This window comes from Mytilus californianus, unplaced genomic scaffold (genome assembly GCF_021869535.1).
Source record: "Mytilus californianus isolate M0D057914Y unplaced genomic scaffold, xbMytCali1.0.p SCAF_5, whole genome shotgun sequence".
NCBI lineage: Eukaryota > Metazoa > Mollusca > Bivalvia > Mytilida > Mytilidae > Mytilus > Mytilus californianus.
Genome location: NW_026262701.1, coordinates 81,267,150 through 81,292,515, shown reverse-complemented (window position 1 = coordinate 81,292,515; position 25,366 = coordinate 81,267,150). Strand labels below are relative to the sequence as shown.

General features: G+C 32.0%; 1 protein-coding gene and 1 long non-coding RNA gene across 4 annotated transcripts in view; one reads left to right on the top strand and one right to left on the bottom strand.

The window, feature by feature from the left end:
- The window catches only part of LOC127703157 (cytochrome P450 10-like), a 46,193-nt gene that overhangs the window by 8,537 nt on the left and 12,290 nt on the right, over positions 1 to 25,366 (bottom strand). The window contains exons 1-4 of one of the 3 annotated variants that reach the window (XM_052207678.1): positions 6,404 to 6,553; positions 3,262 to 3,486; positions 1,791 to 2,016; positions 618 to 796 (exon numbers count right to left, since the gene is read on the bottom strand). In XM_052207678.1, coding sequence (XP_052063638.1) covers positions 618 to 796; positions 1,791 to 2,016; positions 3,262 to 3,484 — 628 coding nt within the window. In that variant the 5' untranslated portion in view covers positions 3,485 to 3,486; positions 6,404 to 6,553. Of the gene's footprint in view, positions 1 to 617; positions 797 to 1,790; positions 2,017 to 3,261; positions 3,487 to 4,809; positions 4,911 to 6,403; positions 6,554 to 25,366 lie in introns of those variants that run through there. The other 2 variants (XM_052207679.1, XM_052207680.1) reach the window with 2 other exon arrangements.
- LOC127703158 (uncharacterized) lies at positions 12,168 to 14,302 on the top strand. Its single transcript, XR_007982727.1, has 3 exons — positions 12,168 to 12,303; positions 12,678 to 12,783; positions 13,971 to 14,302. It is a non-coding gene; the product is annotated as an uncharacterized LOC127703158 (long non-coding RNA).

Genomic DNA, 25,366 nt, shown 5'->3' with positions numbered 1-25,366 from the left:
TTTTAAATGCATGATGAATGGTGTTCGTATAACATGTCAGTTGCTACGTATCGCTGAATGTTTCTTCACAATGTGTATTTGGAAACAAGCGGTAAACAAACATCTTCAGTGAGTACTCCCGGAATTAGGAGCCTGTCTGCACTGTTTTCTTACCTACATTTTGGTAATATGCTTTTATCTTTTATTATTAGTTGATTTGTTTTTATTTTTTTAGTAAAAGATAAAAGGCAACATTTTTTAGTTTACCTTGCGGTTTGAGCTCTCTTTGCTTATTGTTGAAAACTGCCGATGAACTACATTTATTTTCTCTCTCGTCCTTTTGAATAAAATTATTGAGATTTTCCAACTACAATATAAAAATAAGAAGATGTTGTGTGACAGGTTGTTGTGTGATTGCCAATGAGACAACTCTCTAGCAGAGATTCAAATGACGTAGAACTTAGCAACTATAGCTGGGTTTTTTTCTTTTGCATTTCCATTTTAAGCAAAACTGATCTTCTATTCATAGCTAATATAAAAATAAGAAGATGTGGTATAATTGCCAATGAGACAACTCTCCACAAGGTGACCAAATGACACAGAAATTAACAACTGTAGGTCACCGTACGTAAACTTACTTTCGCTTGTGTAGTTTGTAAGTTCTTTATGGAGATCATTTATTACTTGTGTTTTTCGTAGCTGATCTACAAAATCATCTGCTACAGTTTCTATTAAAGGGACATAATTCGCTACAATTGCCGGTCGTAAAATCTTTTCTTGTGTTGACCTGCGCATCTTCATCCACTCCTCTCCCTGCCTAACAAAATAGTAAAATACATTTAAAATTTAACTGCAAATGTAAATACTTTTTTTAATTATTAATAAAAACTTCTGGCAATAAACTATGTTACATATAGAATATGGAAACAAAAATCCAAACTACAAATAAAGCGGTCAACTTATGGTCTTCAATAAATGACAGATAAGTGACATTACAATATGATAATCTCTTACTACATCAACTCGATTCTAGAAGAGTTGTGAAAAATGTTCACAAAGATCATCAAAGATGTGCCGCTACAACCGAATTACTTAAATGAAAAAAAAACACAAGTCATTTCCTTCTTCCGTGTTTGTTTTTATGTATAATATTTTGCATTAGTTTACTTTGCAATTTATTCGGATAAAGTAGAAGATATAAAACCTTATTTTATATATCCGTTTATTTTTTTTAATTTTTTTTTTGTTGGCTGTATATTAACATTGAAATGCTTTGTTTTAAAGAAGAAAATATCATTAAAACCTATAGCTACAATATTAGTACCGGTTGTCATTGACACAGTTGGCGTCTCTGGAAAATCAACCAATGGTTCTAATGTGAATTAATGAGTACTGTTGTACAAAATGTCTGCATTTGAAAAGCAAAGCTAGATATAACTCGACCCATTTGATCGAAACTTGATGCTTAAGCCCTCGCATTCTTTTTTTTTAAAGGTTTTGGTTTCTTTTTTTCAGATGCAATATATGGTCAATATAATGTTGTGTTTTGTTCCAACTTGTTTGATTTTTCGATTTTTTTGTATTTTTGTTGTATTTTTGTTTGTTTTTTTTTTGCCATGGCATTGTCAGTTTTCTTAATAATAGGGTCGATTTGTGTATGTAAGTGATAAGTAAATATCTCTGGTTTTAATCCCAGAAACAAAGTTGGGTCTGTGAATTGTAATTTCCGACCACTTAATCACGTATTTTATCAAAAGAACCAAGCAGTGTCAAAACAAATCCTATGAATAATGAAAAAAACTGTAACTTACAGTAGAACTACTCCTTTTGGGATGTTGTTTCTTTTGAAAAATGTTTCCGGTAATTTCATCTGCGTTTTAGCATGTTCTTTATATTGAGCTTGGAAAACAACTTTAGCATGATCTGGATGGAATACATAAACCATAGACGACATTCCGGTTTTCAGTTTGACTATATCACCGTATTTGTCCCGTAAGTTACACAAAAGCTCAGGCATGTCACTTGGAGTGTAATTAGCTGAAGAGATATGTCAAATAAATTGTTAACCGTACAATTATACAGGATAAAAACATTACTATGAAAGCATGGGATTGTTATAAGCGATGAGAATGCCACGTTATTTGCGCTTCAACGCGTATGGCATAAATGTATAAAAACTATGTATATTTCTGAAAAGAATTTTGTCTTGTTCACTAATTTCGTCTGTTCCAAATAATTTGTGTTCTATTGAAATAACAACAAAGTGTTGGATATTTTCAAATAACTTATTTCTAGGTTTATAGTAGAGGGGACATTCTAATAAAATATGTATCAAATCTTCTAATGGACACCCACGCTCGGGTCGATTACCAAAGCTCTATATAAATCGGCTTTTAGGGACTAAATCTGTGTTGTTATTTTGTTTCAAATAGTGGGATTCAAGTAATAAAGTAATAATTCTTGCTGCTTCAAGTGCTCAATTTTCTTAGAATATCTGGAACAGAACCTATCCCATTGCTCGCATGCATATTCTAAAAGTGGAAGTATGAATGGAAGATACTTCTCATTAAGATTGTTAAAGTTAAGAATATATTTTAATTTCATGTTTAGCGGCACTGTAACAAATATTATCGATGAAGCAAAAATTCGTTATCTAACCAACATCCCTTCTCTTTCCAATGACAGTGTCAAATTGCCATCCTCCTCCCCAATCTAATCATTTGCAGAACCAACATAATTGGTCTATTATCTGACTTGTTGTCGCTCTAAATATAAATGACTTAATTGCCTCCGGATTTTATGCAAACCTCGCAAATTCGATCATATTAATGTATTGTTTCCGATAATGTATCTCTTCAAGGACGAATAAAAGATTGGAAAAAATCAGTTAACACATTCATAAAAATTGCTAAAAATATATTCTTATCAAACATAATTGTTATATGATCTTATATGGGTAAAATGAAAACCTGCTGAAAGCGTTTAAAACCAAAGCAAAATATTGCTTCCCATTCCTGTTAAAAACGTGATTAGTTGTTGAGTTTCTCTTTTGGGCAAAATATTATGACTTTAGTAATGGAATAAGACCATGAATCATATGTTTCAGCTTAACAGTATCAAATAACAAACTGACTGAATGAAACATTTTACGTGATTAATTACTTCTTGTGAAACCCACCTTCAGGGTCAAAGTTAAATTCTATAACTGTATGCTACTATCACATAATTTTATTTTCTTAAATATTTATATCGCGTAACGCCATTAAAACATTAAGTACTCACTAAAAGGTTTAAATTGTAAGGCAATTCCTAGAAATGGTATGTTGTATATTCCTTTTGGACCAGGAATCTCGCTGAAAGGCTTAATGTCGTCTGCTTGGGGGATTGTTTCACAGTGGTGTTCATTCATCATGGCGGCTGCATGCTCACATATACAATTCCGTATCAGAACCCTGTAGTTATTGCACTGAAGTAAATCTCTTGTAATTCTCTTTGATAGAGCCATTGCTGTAAAAGACAATTATATATTATAGTTTACTCCGGTATCCTCCACCAATAAAGACTGACCCGCCTTTTTATAGCATAGTGTGCTGAAAATGGCGTTAGGCACCATTTATCAATCAACCAAACAATACATATCATAGGTATTCTAAAAGTTAATAGGTAATAATAGCCATGCTAATTGTGATTGTAGACTTCTGATAGTTCACACATGAGGTCAAATGTATACAATAATGTATCAAACATCAATGATGTCATCAATGAAAATAGTGTATAATGTTGTGGACCATTACAAGTGATTATTGACTACAAATTTCACAGAGACTTCCCGTTCTCTAAAGAATGTAACGTATTGTTGGTTGGCAAATTTGTATCTGACGGGGTTTGCATGCAGAGCAACAACAGCTTCTGTTCAGTGTACATTACCAGTCATATTTATATATCACTAACTAAGGCTTGTTGGGACTATTTGGTGTAAAATAACAATACTTTTATTTCTAAATATCTTGAACATAACAGGGTTGCGTTCAATATCTTAGCGGCTACATAGGGCTACGTAGATTTATGACTATTGAACGTGTAGCTAGCCTAGCTGCTACATAGATATTGATAGCAGCTAGGCTAGCTATTCGTTCAGTAGACAAAAATCTACGTAGCACTACGTAGCCGCTATGATATTGAACGCAACCCAGATAACTTCTGACAAGAGGGTGTTAGAAGCGGGTCAGAAATATTTCCGGCACATTTCGCATCACCCGCCATATTATTTTGTGGAATGTATCCCTTGTTGGTACTTGTCTACTTGGTGTCAAAAAAGGTTTTACTTTTGACCATTTTAAACAGTACCTTTAACATAATATTTTGGAAATTTGGATTTTAAAAAATTACATGTATGTATGTTATTGGACCTTTTTGTCTGGCATCGGAGAGAAAGAATTGATTTCAGATTAACTTTAGTTTGATTTTACCTTAACTTAATTGCATTATGGGTTGTCAGATATACCGCAAGATATATTCTACAATCACAATGATTTTTGTTTGTTTGATTGTAAACATGAACTTAATCCTAATGTATGTAATGCATTTGAAGAAAGCGAAAGTATCAGCACTGAAAAAAACTGCTATAACAAGGCTCGCTAGCTTATCGTTCGAACTTACTGAGCGTGTGCCTTTCTGGTCCAACTTTTTATCGATGTATTCAGAAAAAAAAATACCAATCCTTCATTATAGAAATATGAATTAAATTATATTAAAAACCTGCTGACATAACTATTTTAACTTCTACAACCAGTAAAAACTAGACGATTTCAAAAATCCAATTGTACTTACCGTAATACTATAGCGCGCATTGACTTTTAAACAGGAGTCAATCGAAATGTGTCGAATAAGCATTCTCAAAAAATTTACATGTACGTACATATGTAAAATGTAGAACGTCAACGATTACAATGCGGAAGTGAATAAGCACAAACATAAATTACATCAATACTAATCTACGCGTACTGTTTAAAGGTAGTTTAAACATAATATTTTTTATGTTAAAATTTTATCGTGAAAACTACACTCCGTTATAATATTTTCAATTTAAAATGAATAATGATTTAGGACATACTGCATGACTCAAGATTAAAGTCTCCTAAAAAATATCATATTCAAAATATTTCTTCAATATTTTTGCGTTGAATTTTTTTTCCTCAGACAATAAAACCCTGACAACAAACATGCAGAGAAAACAAGACTTTTATAATAAACAAATTTCCTATATATAAAAGCATAACTTTGACCTTATTTCATAATTTAAGAATTTTCTAGGCATAAAAACATAAAGGCCAACGGTACAACCGGCCTCTTTAACAGTTTACCCAAGACTTCCAAGGAATTTGAAGAAAAAAATCAGAAATAATAATATAATTTGATATCACTTTTTTTGTTATTTATTAATATAATTGTTGTTGTAATTATAACTATTATCATGTGGTCCCCCTAATAAAACAATGCTCCAAGGCATTTTTCTTCTACATCAGCAATTTCCCCTACAGTGGTCACTTAATATGTGATATACTGAACTCTAATATAATATAACAAATATCTTAGCTTTGTTTAACATGTCGACTATTCTACTTCTTAATTTATCTAATTTGTTTAGAAAGTAAGAATATAGTAAAAACGAAATCTATAACATTCTAAATCGAACAATATCCCCTTACTGTATCCGCTGTAGCTTGTTCATGACTAGAAAAATCCGGTCACACGACACGAACGAAAGTAGTAGGGCACGATTGTGACTTACAATATATAGTCATTGAATTACTTTGGAACAAAAATGTCTGCACGGTCAACCAACGTCACGTTAATTTCCGACGTACAAGGATTTTAAAAATAAAGACACTCTTGGTTCAAAAAAAATCATTGATAGCGATCCTCTTTACATTAACCTTTTATATGATGTTAAATGTTTTGGTTATTTTTGTCTATGGGTTGCTACCGCAATGACATATACTACACATTTCCTTTTCTTCAGGAAAAAATCACTTACTGGCACAATTTCTTGAATATAGTAATAACTTTCAGATGTATATCCTATTATATTAAATATAAAAAAGTTTACAAATGAGTAATGCATTTAATTTCATAAAAATATCGCACGATAAGTATCGTTTTCTACTGAAATATTGGTTATTAAAATAATAAACGGGGAGAGAAACAAATAAGTTTCTGTCATTTATAATAATAATAATAATAATAATAATAATAATAATAATAATAATAATAAAATTAAAAATAAATATAAGTTATTTCTTAATACATAAAAGATAACAAAATTTAAACATAGTGACACAAGTCAAGTATTCTGCGGTGTCAGCACTTTTCCTAATAACTCCTCACCCATATCGCTAAAATATAATATAATAATCATACTGACCGTAGACAAATCGTATATTTCTTTATTTTTTATCAGTCCCTGGATTATTATGTTGGATAGATGTGTCACACATGTATTTATAATCCAAATCGTTGATCCATTTAAACGTGACCAATTTTGAAACGTGTTCAATATATGAATATTTATAATGAAACGTCATTACCGGGTAATCCAAATAATAAGTGCACTTTTTTTCAAAGGAATTTCAAATTATTGTGAAATAAAGAAACATTCGAGAGAAAAAGATAAAAGAAATGCATTATTGACGAAGCTGAAATGGTGGGCGAAAAAAAAACAATTAGCGCAATACGCTTCCTTGGAAGATTAACCTTGTGTTTTTACTGTCCCACTTTTTAACCTTTTTCTTAATCCAATAAAAAGGAAAATCGATAAGTATAGTGTTTCTTACATATTAATAATTTTATATGAAAAGCCTTTATACGTTAAAGATTTCTCATTGGGTTTTATGAGGCACTATTCTTAATTGTAGAACGAAACAAAATATATTTCAGGTTAGTTTTAAGTTAATACAAAACTATTCACAACCACGATGTGTTACTTACGTTTCTGTATTGAAATGTTTTAAACTTAAATGACTTTTTATCCTGACATATTATAAACAAGTATATATAGGTAAAGGATTTTATATTTCTCGTGATAGCTACGCAATGATAACGATAGTTTTTCTTTTTCCAATACAGTAGATAAAAATAGTTAAATTTAGTAGTCAATTCAAAATTCTAGATCTATACAAATTTGGAATATATGTATATCTTTTTAAGTAAAGTGGTGTTAATTTATTTGCATACATCGTTCGTTCGACGAATTTTTATATTTTATATTTGAAAAACAGTCGATTCAATGCAACCAAACTTGGTAGAAATCAAAATTTTTTCGAGGTTTGAAAATAAATCTGGTGATGTCGACAACCAGCTAATAAAGCGGTCTTTACTATCAGAGCAACTAATGCCTTTATAACCTTATTTAAAGCTACTGTCCCTTTAAACATTGAGCAAAAATGTATATGAATATTGTTGCATGATAAGTAAGTATACCAGAATGCTCATTTGTTTCTTTTCATTTGCCCAAAAATAAGTTGGTTTTTTTTCATTTAAGGGCATACGATACAGTTTTGATCCCAATGTGGATTTCAGACGAAAGTTTGCATGCAAGCTATCAATTCAGATAGGTTATAAAAAAATATACCTTCATGTGCTACTTTTAGAGATAAATGGGGTCGAAATTTTAGACATTTACTGGAAATTTCGGTTTCTTGGACATTTCTATCCTTTAGAAAGACATACATAACTTTTTTGTTTTTAAGAGATAAACGCAAGCGGATTTTTGCAAAAGCATCTGGAATATCTTCTCTATATAAGTGTGCTTTGGATTTGCGAAACAATTCTTTGAAAATTATTCATTTTTATCACATTTCCTGATTTTAGTCAAAGAACGGCATTTTTTGCTGTATATTTATTTAAAAAAATTTCATCGGTTATTTGTTCATAAAAATTGGCACAAATAATCTTCATACATAATCAAGCCAAATGTCATTTTTAAAAAGAGGGGTCCATGAACTCGTTTCAAGTTAAATCAGTCTGAATGATAAAAATCAGTCTAAAATGCATCTTTTCTCAATATATCACAGTTTGACGTCGTGAAAGATAACATTTTACGTAGAAACGTCATTACCTCCCCTGTAACTGTATCGTATGCCCTTTAGGATAAACATGCCATGTCGTTTTCTGTCGTGCTTACTGCACAACTTGTTCTAACATATTCACGCAACGGTCACATCTTAGGACTCTCCTCAAACGAGGTTTGACTGCTTAAAGGGTTCAAATAAATGTAAATATCCTTGGCCATCCCAAGTCAGTAGCCTATAATCCAGTGGATGTCAATAGTTCGTGTCTGTCATATTTGTTTTTTCGTAAATTATATTGTTATGAATAAGGCCATTAGTTTTCTCGTGTAGACTGATTCTTCTCCTGCTACACTCACACATAATGACAACACACAAAATTTTTCCCACATACACAAAAAGTGTGCTAAAACTTAAAGGTCGAGGACAATTAACGAAAGAAGCAATTTAAAAAACAGCTCATTTCGAAACGACTCTCAAATTCGTACATTTTACCGTACATTTCCAATGCTCATGCTATAATGTCACCTAGGGTCAACCGCCGTAGTTTATTCATAAAAAGTAACTCGAAAATCGTCTATCATAAAATTGAGAATGGAAATGGGGAATATGTCAAAGAGACAATAACCCGACTAAAGAGCAGATAACAGCCGAAGGCCACAATTGGGTCTTCAACGCAGGGAGAAAATCCCGCACCCGGAGGTGGGCCTCAGCTGGCCCCTAAATAAAAAAGTGTACTAGTTCAGTGAAATGGACGTCATACTACACTCCAAAACATATAAATGAACTAAAATTTAAAAAACATACAAGACTAACAAAGGCCTGAGGCTCCTGACTTCGGACAGGCGCAAAAATGCGGCGGGGTTGAACATGTTTTGTGAGATCTCAACCCTCCTTCTATACCTCTAGCCAATGTAGAATAAAGAAACACACAGCAATACGCACAGTAAAACTCAGTTTAAAAGAAGTCTGAGTCCGATGTCAGAATAGGTAACAAAAGAAAACTAAGCAAAATGCCAATGATACATAAATTAAAAAGGACTACTAGCAGTTACTGACATGCCAGCTCCAGACCTCAATTAAACTGATTGAAAGATTATGTCTTCATCATATGAAAATCAAGCACAATCCCTCCCGTTAGGGGTTTAGTATCATACCATCATAAAATATATGAGAAGAACATAGCCCGTATCATGTCAACAACTGGTTTTAGAATAAATGTGTTTATTTCCGATGCATATTTGTTTCACCAACCTCTCCCTTGATTAATTATTATGAAAACTACATGACGAGGAAATCCTGGGTAGATAATTTGTGTTTGACGTAATTACATGTATAATGACCATAAGGGTCTGGATGGGGGTAATACATTTCTGAATTCTTTAATTTTTTATGCCATTTTCCTTTATTCTTTATACTTTTTGCCCATTATTCTCTATTCTTTATATTTTAGCACCTCATTATTCTCTATTTTTAATTTTTTTTTTCATTTTTCTCTATTCATTAAATTTTTTGCCCATTATTTTCTATTATCCCCCATCCACTCCCCCATTAAGTTATTAACACTTAAATTTGTTTTTTAAAAATGCGGAACCTTGAACATTTCCTTTTAAAAAATGAATGAAAGTTTAATGGGCTGAAGTACATGTGTATACTCGACAAAAAAGTAAAGGGCCACTTCCATTTAAAATAATGTTGTTATATTTTCATCAAGGATTACAGGAAAAACTACTAAGCCTAGAAACATGAAACCTTGAATGGTGTTTTGTCAATATCATTCCAACAACTTCCAATCATTATCACATTGTTTTAGCAATGCGGAACTTGGATATTTGAATGAAAATATAATGGTCTGAAGTATACACGACAAAAACAGTTAATGACCACTTCCATTTAAAATTATGGTGTTATTATTTTCATCAAGAGTTACGGAAAAAACTACTAAGCCTAGAAACACGACATCTTGCATGGTATTTTGTCAATATCATGCCAACTATATCCTAACATTGTCTCGTTTTTTTTTTAATTTTCAGTTTTCATGTGTTCAAAAACCACTTTTTATTCCAAAATATATTATATATATACCCATTTTCAGCACGATTTTTCAATCCGCTTTTCGAAAAACAAATATGATAGACAGTAACTAAATTAAAGGATCCTGTCGTTGTGGCAGGTTTCTTATTTTCTAAAAACTCGTGCTTTCCTTTTTTTATTCCAGTAATACATGGCATGCGAACTTAAATCGGTAACATACATTTATAGTTTGACTATAATTAGAAAAATCATAACAATGTAACTTTATGCTTTGTACTAGACAACAGATGAACCGGATTTTTAACGTGCTAGTTATGAAGGTATCAAACTGCAATGAAGATAAGTCATCAACCCAGACACATTATTCTGACTCCGAGTCGACTAGTTTTTGCGCTTACTCTTTAATGCTGCGTGCTTATCAGAGAAGCAACAAATATCAATTAAACATCCTTTGGTTTGACCCGGCCGGGTTTCGAACCCACGACCTTCCACACTCGAGACCAATACGCTACCACGAGACAGTTCATATCCGAATAATAATCATATATATATATTTATATATTAATTATCATTCTGATCGTCATTTATTGTTAACAGAGTATATGAGCTCATATACTCCGACAAGGTAACTAATCCAATGGCAGGATTAGCCAGAATATTTTACTACAGTATAACTTATAGTAAAGTATACCGGAAACTAAAATGTAAAAACAATATCGCATATAAATCTCTTTGTGATTTATAGGTAACACGGTGCACTTAACTTACATTTAAGAGATGTAAAATAATTTCATATAAAACTGTGCACTCAATCATATGTCAAAACCTGAAACATATTTATAGTTTTACCTCGAAGCACTGAATAAAAAATTCATAACAAAATTAATTCGGGCGACATCACGAAAAAAAACCATTTTGCTTGTGCTTTATTCAAATAGGATAGAATCGTTTTCGTCACGTGCACAATTCTAAGTTGTATCGTTCAAAAGATCACTAAAATTAATAAAACTTCAGTTCTTTTAGTTTTTTAAGTTCTCTCTGGTTATACCTGAATACAAAAATCCGATTTTTTGGGGGGTAAAGGTGGGGCATTAGAACTTATGCACATGCAGTGCAACCAGATACTGCAGAATAGTTACCATACTCCATTGCGCATGTAGATATCATAGTCTTACTACGTGGCCAAATTTTGGAAAACAGGAGGTAACATATATAAGTAATCTTGGTACAATTTTAGCTGAATAGAACTTTTATTGTGATGGTTTGTGTCGCCCTTTTTAAAAACGTTTATGTTATGAGTGCTTTTCCCCTAAAGAAATCACCCACGATAGCGTAACATGTGTTAACATGTTTCAAATAGTACCCCATTAGTAAAATAAAGACTGCATATATTTACTTACACTATTCCTATATAAAATACTTGATAAATTATTAGCAGCGGTTGTGATGTTGTATTACATATATTGACGATCAGTCCATTCTCAATTTTATGCAATAATAAAAATCAATTCCAAATTCAAATTCAAAGATGTTTTGCCATATAAACTTTAAACAATAAGTTTGTGACAAATACAAAATAAGTATACAATATAACTGAAATTCACACATATATACGCAATCATTTGATTACAGTAAATAGACCAGAGTCCCCTGTCCTCAGTTCTAATGACTTTTAATGTAGGACCCCAATTTATTAACTTGTGATGGACTGAGCATAAAAATCATCTTTTCTTTATCAGACAAATCTTTAACAGAAAAGTTTATTTTAAAAATAATAAAAATAGCACTTTCTGAATGTAGTGCAGCACTCAGAATAAAAAAAATATAAAAAAAACCGGGGATGTATAAATACTTTGTGATCAAATGGGACTTAAACCGAATAGCGAATACTTTTAGCCAAAAAATATCTAGGTATAAAAGTTTAAGGGTATTTTAAATATTTACCACGCGAGCAATAACAAAATTTATCATATTGTTGATGCTGCGCAGATTACAATAGTCATTTATTTTTCTATTCTTTCATTGGTTAAAAAAAGTTGAATTATTCGAAAATTGTATACAATTATGTTACGTGACGAAGGTGATGTGCCTTCACATCAAAAGGATTGTACCACCACTTTATTGTCTCTTCCTATTCTCGAGTACACACCCAAGTCTTCCTTGTACTAAAATGTACGCACACGGAAATATACTATTTGTGTGTAATTTGAATATACTATTTCATGTAAGTAGAATAAGTCATTTAAGCTATTGTTTAAAAGGAAAAATAAACAACGCACGCATAAAAGAAATGTCTTGTCGATCGATAGGCCTTGGATCGGTAACCTTGGATCTTAAATGGTATTCGTTCAGTGTGTCAATATGAAAAATATTTTAATTTCAATAACTCTTTAACTCTTTTGAAATATGTACTTTCACAAATATTAACTCATGAATATTCTTTCATGTATCAATATTAATTGAAGCCTTATCTGTTGTTAAAATATATTTAGAGTACTTGACTAAAATATAAGAAACAATCTACGATGACAAACAAGCTGAAAATATCTTCTTTTGAGGTATGAAGAAAATTAATTAGATATTTTTTTTTCTGATCAGGTCAAGGACAGCCACGTGTTTGTAACATAAAAGTACCTTCACAAAACTGGTTTAGTGCACTTATGTTGGCGAATGTTGTCTTGAATACAAAATCATAATAAAAGAGGTAATTTTCGAAATAATTTGTCACCTTTGTTTTTTGAAACAATAAAGGGCATATATTCTTATGTATTGTTATGATTTATGAAATATTACATGGTTCCTAACATTCAATGATGAAGTTTATTTCTGTTGTAAGTATGTGGTATTTTGCACCCCGAAAAGAGGATTTAGCTGAAAGTTAAAAATCTGTTAATCGTACCCACTGCTCGGGGGGGGGGGGGGGGGGGGGGGCACTTTATATATACAAATTGACATGACGTGCCGCTGGAATAGGTTACATTTTCCAGCATACAAATATGTGAATAGGTGGGGAAAACCATCAGCAATATATAATAAGGTCAATAAAGTCCTCAATTCTTGTTATATGGAAAGCCCTGTAATTTTTTTCACAGCCGAAAATCTCGCCGTAAGTAAACATTACATAAGAATCTGAGCCTTTAATCTGAGCTCCGAGCAAAGGTGAGATTTTCTCGATTATGTCTTAATGTGATTCTCATTTTTACCTACGCAATATATGAAAAGGTATACATTTCTAAAATCTTAATTATATGAAAAGGGTGGGGTAACAGAACCTCAGTGGCACCACATATCATTTAAGTATTGAAATGGGCTCCGAGATCTTCTGCCTTATCACAAAACAGTTATTGAAGATTTTTACAGTATATTTAACTATAAAAAGAAGATGTGGTATGATTGCCAATGAGACAACTCTCCACAAGAGACCAAATGACACAGAAATTAACAACTATAGGTCCCCGTACGGCCTTCAACAATGAGCAAAGCCCATACCGCATAGTCAGCTATAAAAAGACCCCGAAATGACAAAAGTAAAACAATTCAAACGAAAAAACTAACGGCCTAATTTATGTACAAAATGATGAACGAAAAACAAATATGTTACACAGCAACAAACGACAACCACTGAATTACAGGCTCCTGACTTGGGACAGGCACATACAGAATGTGGCGGGTTAAACTAGTTCGATGGCGCCAACCCTCCCCCTAACCTGGAACAGTGAGCAACAACACAACACAAGAACACACTATACTGCCTATTTTTTTCTTATTTGTTGTATTGTTTGTTTGTTTTTTTGCGAATCGATATTAACCTTTATTAGAAAGTTCGGAACCAGCACTTATAAAAAGTCTAATGGTGTATACATACAGGAAAGTGCTATAAATATATTGTAGGCGATGTATCCGTCTGATGAAAAATACCCGGATAACGCCAACAACATCGGATTGAAAACGACATTCAGACTGTTAAAAAGACAGAACATCTTAGTTCATTGTATAGCTTAATTGGACATAAATATTAATAATGTTCCGATTTTGTAATTTCTTTTTCTGGAATACCGGCAGTTCTTACTTACATCAACGTATTGCTTCAGTTATTTTCATTTGTCAACTTTAAATACACACGAAGTCGAGGCTATCAAATCACAGATCAGAACTTTTGTGAACATTTAATAACATCTTACTACACAATCAGTATTGTTGTCATTATCATTATCATTTTTGTTGTTGTTGTTGTTGGTTTTGTTGTTGTTGTTGTTGTTGTTGTTGTTGTATCTTTTTTTAAATTATATATTTTATATTTTTATTTTCAAAAATGATGATAAAATAGATTTTTTTTTCATTGAAAAGTTCGAAAAATTAGACAGCAACCCAAAGTTCTTCAACATTATAGACCAGTGTCTTTATCACAATATGTCAAGCTCTTAATTGCCCCGAATCTTTAACAATTGTGAATTTCAAAGACAATAAACTAACAAAGATCTTCCATCAACATACTTAAGCAGTTCATGACTTGTAACTAGTACATTAACATCCGGCGGGAAAATTTTTATTCAGATCGCAACCCTCCCCCTTTTAATGTCAACCAGTGGAATACAGAAAGACACATATCAGAATGTAACATTAAAATCAGAACAGAAAAGAACTAAACTATATAATACCTGTTTTACAAAAACATGAGGACAAGCAACCAATAAAAAATAAATGTGGACTTTCAAGAATTTTAAAATAAGTACACATTCGATATATGTATACAACCCAACAACAACACAAATACAAAGACATAGTGAATTATGGTTTTCGATCTTATCATACGCAGAGCTGTGCCTCGGACATTAGAGTACCAGGCCATAAAAACAAAATCAAAAATGTTATTTAAGGATAAATACCCTACTATAACTTAAAGAACACAAAGTTTAATTGATATTTTGACATTTTTGCTGCGGAAAAATTGAATGCATGTTATTATGTCAGAACACAATAGGTTAACCAGGAAAGAAATACTTTTTATACTCAACAAAAGGGTTTTCATTCAAGATTGTACAACATAAACATTAAAATGCTCATTCAAAAAAATTCAGTGACGTTTTAGACTACACAAGTCGTTAATACGTCGATTAACAGCAAACTTATGACGTAGTGCACTTTAAAATATTGAGGTTTCTTCATATTTTGATAAAGAAGTTGAGTAAAGGGTGAGAATAACAAAGTGCAATACAGTAAATGATGTACTCGTAGTATGTTTGTTTAACCCTATGGTAGGATTATTTTTATTGTTAATATCAAATATTATATTTGTAAAGTCTTTTCATCTTTATATTTATTGTCATGCTTGACACATTGAACTCAATTTGTTCTTGAAATGTACTTTTCTTGAACAAACAAATACCAATTTGAAGACATGAATGTTAATGTCCGAGTATGAACTTTAAGATTTTAAACGTGTATTCGGTTTTTTTTAGTTACCAAATAAGAACACTTGATTTTAAACCTGGTATCTATGAGGAGTTTATTTTCAACCCTCCGAGAAAACTGAATATAAACATATGGAGATGTGGTATGATTGCCAATGAGACAGCTATCCAAAAGAGTTCAAATGAAGTGGATATAAGCAATTATTGGCCACTGTATGGCCTTCAATAATGAGAAAAACTCACACCGTATAGTCGGCTATATGATGCCCCGACATTGAAAATGTGAAACAATTCAAACGAGAAATCTAAACGGCCTTATTTATAACTTATTTTATTTTATAACTTATAATTTAAATTTTTGCGAAAAACAAATATGACAGACATGAATCAACTACACTTTCCTGACTTGGACAGGCACATAAAGAATGTGGCGGGGTTAGACTTGTTTGTGAGCGCTCAACCCTCCCCTTACCTTGAACAGTGGGTGTAAAAGCACAACATAAGAACAAACTGTAAAAAATCAGTTGCATTTAGCTTAACTCAAAAGATCGGTGCACGGCACAAAACGAAAGAAATCTCTGTATTACTGAAAAATTATTACACCAGGGTTTTCGATATCACAAACTAGTCAAAACATTTATTAAATTTTATCATCGGTACAAGGACAGCATTCGTAAATATAAATCAACATGCAGACATCTTATACGTTCAGGTATTTCACATCCAATATTTTATTGTAATATTCTTTAATAAAGCACAAAAATGTCGGCATTCACCTCAAAAGCTAACCAAACCTGTAAACAGACTTATTCGGAAGAGATATAGTTACGATACTGTTGTCAGATCATTAAGGATTGCATATTTTGGTATTTATATTGATTCACTCATAGGGTCTTTGCATCGGAAATAAACACATTTATTCTAAAACCAGTTGTTGGCATGATACGGGTTATGTTCTTCTCATATATTTTATGATGGTATGATACTAAACCCTTAACGGGAGGGATTGTACCTGATTTTCATATGATGAAGACATAATCTTTCAATCAGTTTAATTGAGGTCTGGAGCTGGCATGTCAGTAACTGCTAGTAGTCCCTTGTTAATTTATGTATCATTGTCATTTTGCTTAGTTTCTTTTGTTAACTATTCTGACATCGGACTCGGACTTCTTTTAAACTGGGTTTTATTGTGCGTATTGCTATGTGTTTCTTTATTCTACATTGGCTAGAGGTAAAGGGGGAGGGTTGAGATCTCACAAAACATGTTTAACCCCGCCGCATTTTTACGCCTGTCCCAAGTCACGAGCCTCAGGCCTTTGTTAGTCTTGTATGTTTTTTTAATTTTAGTTCCTTTATATGTTTTGGAGTTTAGTGTGACGTCCATTTTCACTGAACCAGTACACAATTTTATTTGGGGGCCAGCTGAGGACCACCTCCGGGTGCGGGGTTTTCTCGCTGCGTTGAAGACCCATTTGTGGCCTTCGGCTGTTATCTGCTCTTTGGTCGGGTTGTTGTCTCTTTGACATATTCCCCATTTCCATTCTCAATTTTATTATGATATGGGAACAAACTGTGCCCCTTTGCTTGTCGACATGTTCCTTTATTCGTATGAGGCAGACTTCATAAAGGGGCTTCTCGGTGAAAATGATGAGAAGCCGGCATTAAAAGAGAAGCAAAAGATACCAAGGGGATATTTAAACTCACCATTCGAAACCGAACTGACAATGCCATGGCAAAAAACGAAAAAACGACCAACAGATAAACAACAGTATACAAAACACTTTATTGAAACTAAAGACCGATCAACAAGAACCCCACCTAAAACCGGGGGTGATCTTATTAACCTTTAAATTGAATTTTAGTTATTAACATGTAGATGATGTCCTTTCACTGCAGAATTCCAAGTTTGTTGACTGTACCTATCTGAACTTCGTTCAAATGCTACACAGATACAGTTAAGTCTGCTTCATATTTTACTTACATCTAAACTAAACGTTTAGACAAAAGAGGAGATTCAAATTTTTCCCATTGTGAACTTTCCATTCCTGTGTGGCAACATAACAGCAATTCTGCATCTGAAGTATATATTTCCAGTTGATATGATATTCCAGGAGTTCCGTTTCCTATCATGATTTCATTGATAGGGTTACTGCTTACATGGAAGTTTTCGTCAAAGGTTCAGAAAAGTAATATTGAAGTCATCCATTCGAAAGCTATCATGATTTAGTCGACCGCTATGGTATATCTGTGTTACAGATGACCTAGAATATGTTCCACTTGTCTTTCCAATAGTTCCGTCCTCTTTTCCTAGATTGTGACATTACAAATGCGTTTTATCCCCGTATATGTGTTTGCAATGAGTAATACGATGGGTTTAACAAGATCACAAGTAAAACAAGTAACCACATCTTGTGTTGATGTTATACATTTCGTTGTTCTAATCAGTTCATTTTTTGCTTTAAGACCACTAGGCCACCCACTACATAATTAATAACTTAATGAATAACAATTGAGTGAAATAATGTTCAAATAGATATTTTCCTCAGTAATACAACACCTGTATCTATAAAAACCCCTTTTTGTAAACTTGTAAGCATTAATAGTTAGTCCTTCGCGAGATAAATACATCATTTTCCGAAATAAAAGTTAAATGAATAAATATTAACATGTCAATGTTGGATTTTGCTCGCGTAATATAACTTATCTTGGTGTAATCAGGGGTGTACTGAGTTTTACACAAGATGTCGAATGTATTTTTTATGTACAGTGTTACTTTACTCATTTTATACTGGGGTGTAAAATTGAAAAATGCTTATGAAGAACTCACTTCAACTTCCACTACACATTTTTTCAACACGATGTTGTTTCGCATTGTCAAATACCACATATTTGGATTTTCTTTGTTTTTGGAATTAAGAAAGGGGGGAGGGGGTTGGACATATATTTTTTTTTTTTTTTTTTTTTTTTTTTTTTTTTTTTTGCCAAAATTTGTTAAAAAAATTTTTTTTTTTAAATTTTTGACAAAATTTTAACCCCGGGTGAATTAGGTTGGGTTGTTATTTACACCCGGGTGAATTGGGATGGGGTGTTATTTACACCCGGGTAATTAACTAATAAGATTGCATGATTCTTGTTTCATAAGAAATAAGTATTTTTTATCGCGAAAGTGTCTATTTCCTTTGAAATATTCATACGTGAAAAATATATTCAAATTTTATATTTTCAAATTTTAAATTAACCGATTTCTTTTTCTATATGTTCTAGTTATTGGATTACAAGGGTCAACTGTTGTTAATACAAGTGTATTTTATGTGTACTATTCATTAGGTTACGTCCTTGACTTCTTCAGTCCGATAGTTAGTAGTATGTTCATTTAAGCACGTATGTCAATTTTGACTGGAGAATTTTAAATACAGTGAATTTTTGGGTGAGATTTAAACCCTTTCACCAACTTTTCGTAGTTTATTAAACCTGACCGGGATTTACAATAAAATATGACTCGAACAACTAAATACAAAAGATGTGGTATGATTGCCAATGAGACAACTGTCTACCATAGACCATATGACGTAGAAGGTCACCATACGGCTTTCCACAATGAGCAACTACCATATACCGTAGAGCAAGTTATAAGGGAACGACCATTTAACTTCAAGGTGGGGTTATGGTTTTTTTGTAAAAAAATATTCTGATCCCCAATTTGATGAAAAAAAATATTGTGGTCAAGGAGATGACCAAAAAAAAATTCTGAATCCAGATTATCCCCATACCTTATAGTATAAATTTTGAAAAAAATAATTTGATTGATAGCGTCGAAAATCTAAAAAAAAATGTTCACGCTTTGCGCGAAAAAAAATTTCTGACTCAGACAAAAAACCATAACCCCCATTGAAGTTGAATGGTTGCTCCCTACAAGACCCTGACATAACAAAATGTTAAACGATTCAAACGAGAAAACAAACTGCCTGATTTATGTACAATACAATAAACGAAAAACAAATTTGAAAGACAGCAACCAACGACAACCACATAATTAAAGGCTTCTGGCTGGGGACAGGCATATACAAAATGTGGCGGTGTTAAACATGTTTGCGAGCGCTCAACCCTCCTAATTATGTATGGAATATTTGCGGATGAACGTTGTGCACAACGCATGTTTCTTTCAAATATCGCACGTTAACATTCAAATGCGTAAAACGATTAGTTTGAAAGCTTGTAGTTAAGACATATTTACATACTTCTATGATTTAAAACTGTCTACTTCCAAGAAATATACCTGTCGACTTCTAGGAATGTACATGTAATAGATCTGTCAAAATGTCATTACTGTATGCAATATGTTAAGTCTGTAAAGATGTCGTAATGTGAAACAAAATTTCCTACGCACTCGCACTGTATAATTAATATTAATTTCAAACAGAAAGGGGGTGATAAGGAAACCAAAAAAATTTAAAATGTATTTTCACGTGCTAATTTTTAATAGTGACACACACAGTCATTTGTACCACTTAGTAACATGTTAAATGACATATGATATGATGTCTAATTTAAACAAAATATGTCGTTATTTCACCTTAATTTCTCGTTCTATTTCTTAGTTTGTTGCTATAATGACATTACATTCTTTATTTCGACATAACAAGTTGTTATTTTGTCATGTCATGCCGTTATTTTGACATATCATTTCGTTATTGTGACATATCATGCCGGTATTTTGACATATCATGCCGTTATTTTGACATATACTGTCTTTAAATCAACATTATTTATTATTATAATGACATACATGATTGTTATTTCGACAAAGTACATTATGTCGTTCAAATGACAAATGTCGAAATAATTCTATTTTATATCCAAATTGCGAATTACGACATATAATGTCAGCATGATATGCTTATCATTCAGGAGTCCCTGACTTCATCTCTGGGTTATATATAGTAAGTTTTATGGTTAGTTTTGGTCGATTTCTATGCACATTGCTTGTCTTGTAGTCTTATTCTTTAGGGCGGGGTGTTGATTTTTGATATTTATTCATCGCCTATAATGGTAACTCAAATAATTCTGCGCCCTCTAGTAGCATATAGCCTTCCGATGATCGATCGGAAATCGGCAGAATATAACGTAATTATTAAGATTATCCTAACGGCTTAAATTCCTCGCTTTGTGTGGATTTTAGACACATCCTCCCTAAATGTTAAAAATATAAACATTTCGGTAGCAGGGAAAACGGTAGTATTTTTTCCTCCATAGCCGACAACATTAACATATTTTAAATTTACCACTTTTTTTATAAAACGTGGACAAAACAGTTATGTCTGATATTAGTAGTTTGATTCTGTTTAAAGAATTGAAGTCAAATGGTGGCATGATCATCTTCGTTCGGAGCTGTTTTATGGTATCCAGTGGCGTGGCCACCGTCATTTTACATCAAATTTATGAAAATTTGGAAGACTTTTGGAATAATTCTCAAGAAAATATTTCATTTTGTTTAAACATTTATGTTGAAAATTTACAAACAGCAGTTATTCATAAATATAGATAAAAAAAATATTATATACCCTTACGTCCAACAACAGCGCTCCAAAGTTGACTTCCTTCACCTGCCTTGGGTATTCAAAGGGGCAATTTAAAGCCAGGAAAATGTTATACTACTTTTTTCCCATTTTCCCCAACAATTCAACACCTTTTACAAAAATGATAAAAACTAACCTTATCTGGAATGAGCTTGCAGTAGATCCTTTGGTTTAATTCATTATAGAACACAAAATTAGTCACAATTCTTATACAGTATTGTTATTAACTAATAGGTAAGAAGTTAAAGCGGTCAGAGTAGCTTATATGGTGCGGGGACACAGTTATCGTCCTTTGATTTTCGTTTCCTAGTGTGAACTGTCAGTATAACTGGCATTTTTTTTTCGTACACCTTCCAAATTTATTTCTTTATATTTTATGCATAAAATAGTGTGCTCCAGGGAGTCGAATTACATGTCAAAATATTGGTTCATGTATTTTTATGTAAAGTAATGATTTGGTCCAGCTGTCAAATAAATTAAAGACCCCCTAAATATAAAACTGTCTATATTTTGAGTTACAGCTAGTAGACTTTTCTATAACTATGATATGATTTATCCCCAAAGTATTACACTACACTGTAAAAATCTTTTTGGGATAGAAAAGGGGCAATTTTTTTTATATTGTATTGTAATCAAAGATTAAATAAAATTGCGTGTATCTTTGCTATAGATAATTAACCTTTTCAATAATGTCCTAAAGTAACATTGTATACTCTTGAAACAAAAACGAAAAGAATATACGCTGTTTTAGTTTCTACTAAAATCCTTCGTGTCAAATTTAACACACATCTATCTAGATATGAGAAGACTTCATCTAATTTATATAGAAGTAATAAATAATTATTTTGTCTTTTCTCTTATTTTAAAAAGATCAATTTGTTTTAATAAAACAGGAATAGTGTCATTATCTCAATTTACCAGATGCAGTAACCACTTTCAGAAGATGTTTTGTTATAGTTGAAGATTTGGAATAAAATCTTGATTGCTTCTATCTTATTAATGCGTGTGATGCATGTTTACGCAGTTTTGACTGCTTTATCGCAATTATTGTCACATTTGGCTATAATTTGTCTCTTTGGGTTGCTCTCCCAATTATGTCTATAACGGAACTATAAACAAATGGCATACAAGTGGGAGGTTTAGCCAGTTATAAAACCAGGTTTAACCCACGATTTTCTTCGGAAGTCAGGAATATGACAATTATTTTCTATTCGTTCCGTGTGTTGGTGGTGTGTAGCGTTTAATTTTGTCAGTTTTTATAGACCTCCCCTTTTTTGAATTTACCTTGGAGTTCAGTATTTTTGTTATACTCCTTTGTCACTGCTTTTGTATGGGAATATGAATCGCTCTATCTAGCTAGTATCTTGTATTTTTGTGGTTTAATTGCCAAAACCTGAACTCTTTGCTGATATATGATAACACTTCTATGTAAATATCATTATAAAAATAACTATGTATGCATTAGTTTGAATTGGTACGCTTCCGTACGAAGAAAAAAATAACTGTAAAAAAAAGACTACAGTATGCCGAATCATATTATTTATTATTTATATTTTTAATGTATAGTGATTTTATACATTCTATTTTGCTTTCATTTTTAGTTTGTAGCAAAATATATATGAAAGAAAGGAAATTTTTAGTATACGTCAACGGAATAGAAATATAACTATACAAAAAAATCTACAAAACTTCCCCTTTTACATATTTTAACTCAATGATGTATCTGCATATACATGTGTTTTTTTAATTTCACATGCGAAATCATTACAACTTTATTAAATTGCTGTTTTTTATTCCGATGCTCCATAAATAACAAACGAGACATGTTGGCGTGTAAAGTGGTTTCATCTTTTTTAAGAGACCTTGACATACTTTTAAATAATGAATATTTTAACGATATTATAGATTGATGCAGTACTGTAAATGAAAACAAAAATTCAACCGAGAAATTGCTGAAACGTCATGATAATGATTTTTGAATAGACGTCATTACGCCTCTATTCGTAGGAGTCTTAGTACAAACCTATTTAAACAAAAACGGAAGTAACATGTTAAAATTTAAAGATGATTTAACTTCAAGCACTCATTTACTCTCGACCAAATGATTATATCAAAGTTTTATAAATTAGGACTACCCCGTTCCAAACAATTAGCTGCAGTCTTCGTACATTGTACGTATTATAACATTTCAAGTGATGAAACATATCTTATTCATAAACGTCATATTGAAAGTTCATTTTTCAATTTGTTGTGTGGGTTAGGTTTTTTTTAATTTTGTATTCGGTCCCAATGTTAGATTAGATCAATTTCTATAGTCTGAAATTGGTTTTGAGGGTTAACTGTAATGGCGTTTTTGGGGGGTTTGAAATTCTAAAAAAAGGAAGGAAACGGTATTGCACAAAACTAAATTGTACACTAACAACACAATACAATCGTAGAATATCAGTTTTATCCAAAGAAGATAAAACATGTGTATTAGTTTGAAAAAAAGCATCTCAGATGATTTGAATATTATCAAATGTGTAAGCTTTTATTACTGGAGGGATGATACAATATAAGACTGGAAGGACTTCTGGTGAAAACATAAACGAGACTAAGAACACAGGCGCAAAACAAAAACATACTTAAAAATTAAGCCAAAGTTGACTTATACCTTCACTAAAGCAAAATAGAAAAAGTAAAGTAAGTATACTTGTAAGAAACCATGCCTCATTAGATTGACAAACAGACATATGTCAATGGCAGACCGAGTTCTTTGGGACCGTATGTCTGACATACGTTATTGTTTTTAAAGATATCGTTCATGTTTGTCTTCGTACATCTGTAACACATTTTTAACGGTAATCTCATTATCAGACACGTGTTTACTCCAGTTTAAATGTCTGATTATTTTAATCATACTTACTAGTAAAAATAATATGTATTAGTGTAAGGTTTATATGTTTATTTAACCTTGTATCTGGATTATATCGTTGGTCAATGATTGATAGTATATATAAACATAGGCAATCTTGACCTTTTTTCTATCCAAATATGTATACCCAAGTTCTCGACAGTATGTCAACGAGTGCAAAGCGTTTCAATAGTATATTTTTTTACAAAACTTTGCTTTAAATTTAGGGGGAAAGGGTTGTTTTCTTTTTTTTTTTTTTTTGTTCTGTAATAAAAAAAATCGCGTATGTCATTCGTACCCATAACAGGATGAGATGCTAATGATGTGATTATAAACCCTGCTTTGTACTTAACCAACAATCTGTGTCGTAAAAATTGCATGTCAGTTTACAGGCAGGCATGTCACTCTACCCGGACACATTATTCGGTCTCCGTCTCCGAGTTTTTCCTCATACTCCTAAATGTCACATGCTTAGCTTGGAAACAGCAATGATAAATTTTCAAATCTTTTGTTTTAACCGGCCGGGGTCGAACCCGCGAACTCCTGCATTCGAGGCGAGCACATTATTGCATGACCATCGACTCTATTTTACTTATAAGACAATTAAATACATTGAAGATAGGAATAATGTTAAAATATCGCTACAATGAGATAGACTGCATACTTCAACAGAACCCCCTGCTATGAAGTATAACCTATCATAAAACCAAAATTTCCTGCAATATTTCAACGAGCTCATTTTCGATTGGATGTTGATAGTTTCCAGTAAAAGTCAACATTGTTTGATAATGTTACATTAATGATATTGTTGATATTACATTTAATTTTTTTAAATATTGTTTAAGAACATCCACTGTGAAATTAATTTGATATACTTATTATAAGTTCGTTTTATTAAAAAAAAAATAACCACGTGTCAGTGCTGGTCCAAAGGCAGGAGATCATTATTGAATCTGTAAGTCGACCTTTATATGACCTTTGTAGTTTGTCTTATCAACCCTTCTTATTGGGTTACTGTCGCATTGATATTAACCCTCTTTTTATTTATGTCTAAATATTGCAAAATTCAGAGGTCATGTTGTTACTTTCAAAATAAAATTTTCAGATTTCTCTATGCATAATGTTTTTTCTTCACAAAGTTAATAATTGAACCAATATTCACCAAAAGAGCTTTACGACTATATATTTTACTATGCAGAGCAAACATTTATAAAGATTTTAACATAATAAAGAAAAAACAACTTTACCTCAAAATATGTTCCGACCGTGGATGAAATATAACAGCAAAGTCGATATTCATTTAGAATGCACTGAACTTAATGGTTGAAGGTGCAAGATGTAAGTGAAAACGATGTAACGAAATTAATAGTATTAATGTTTGAAAGAATGTACCAAAATCTAAAATTC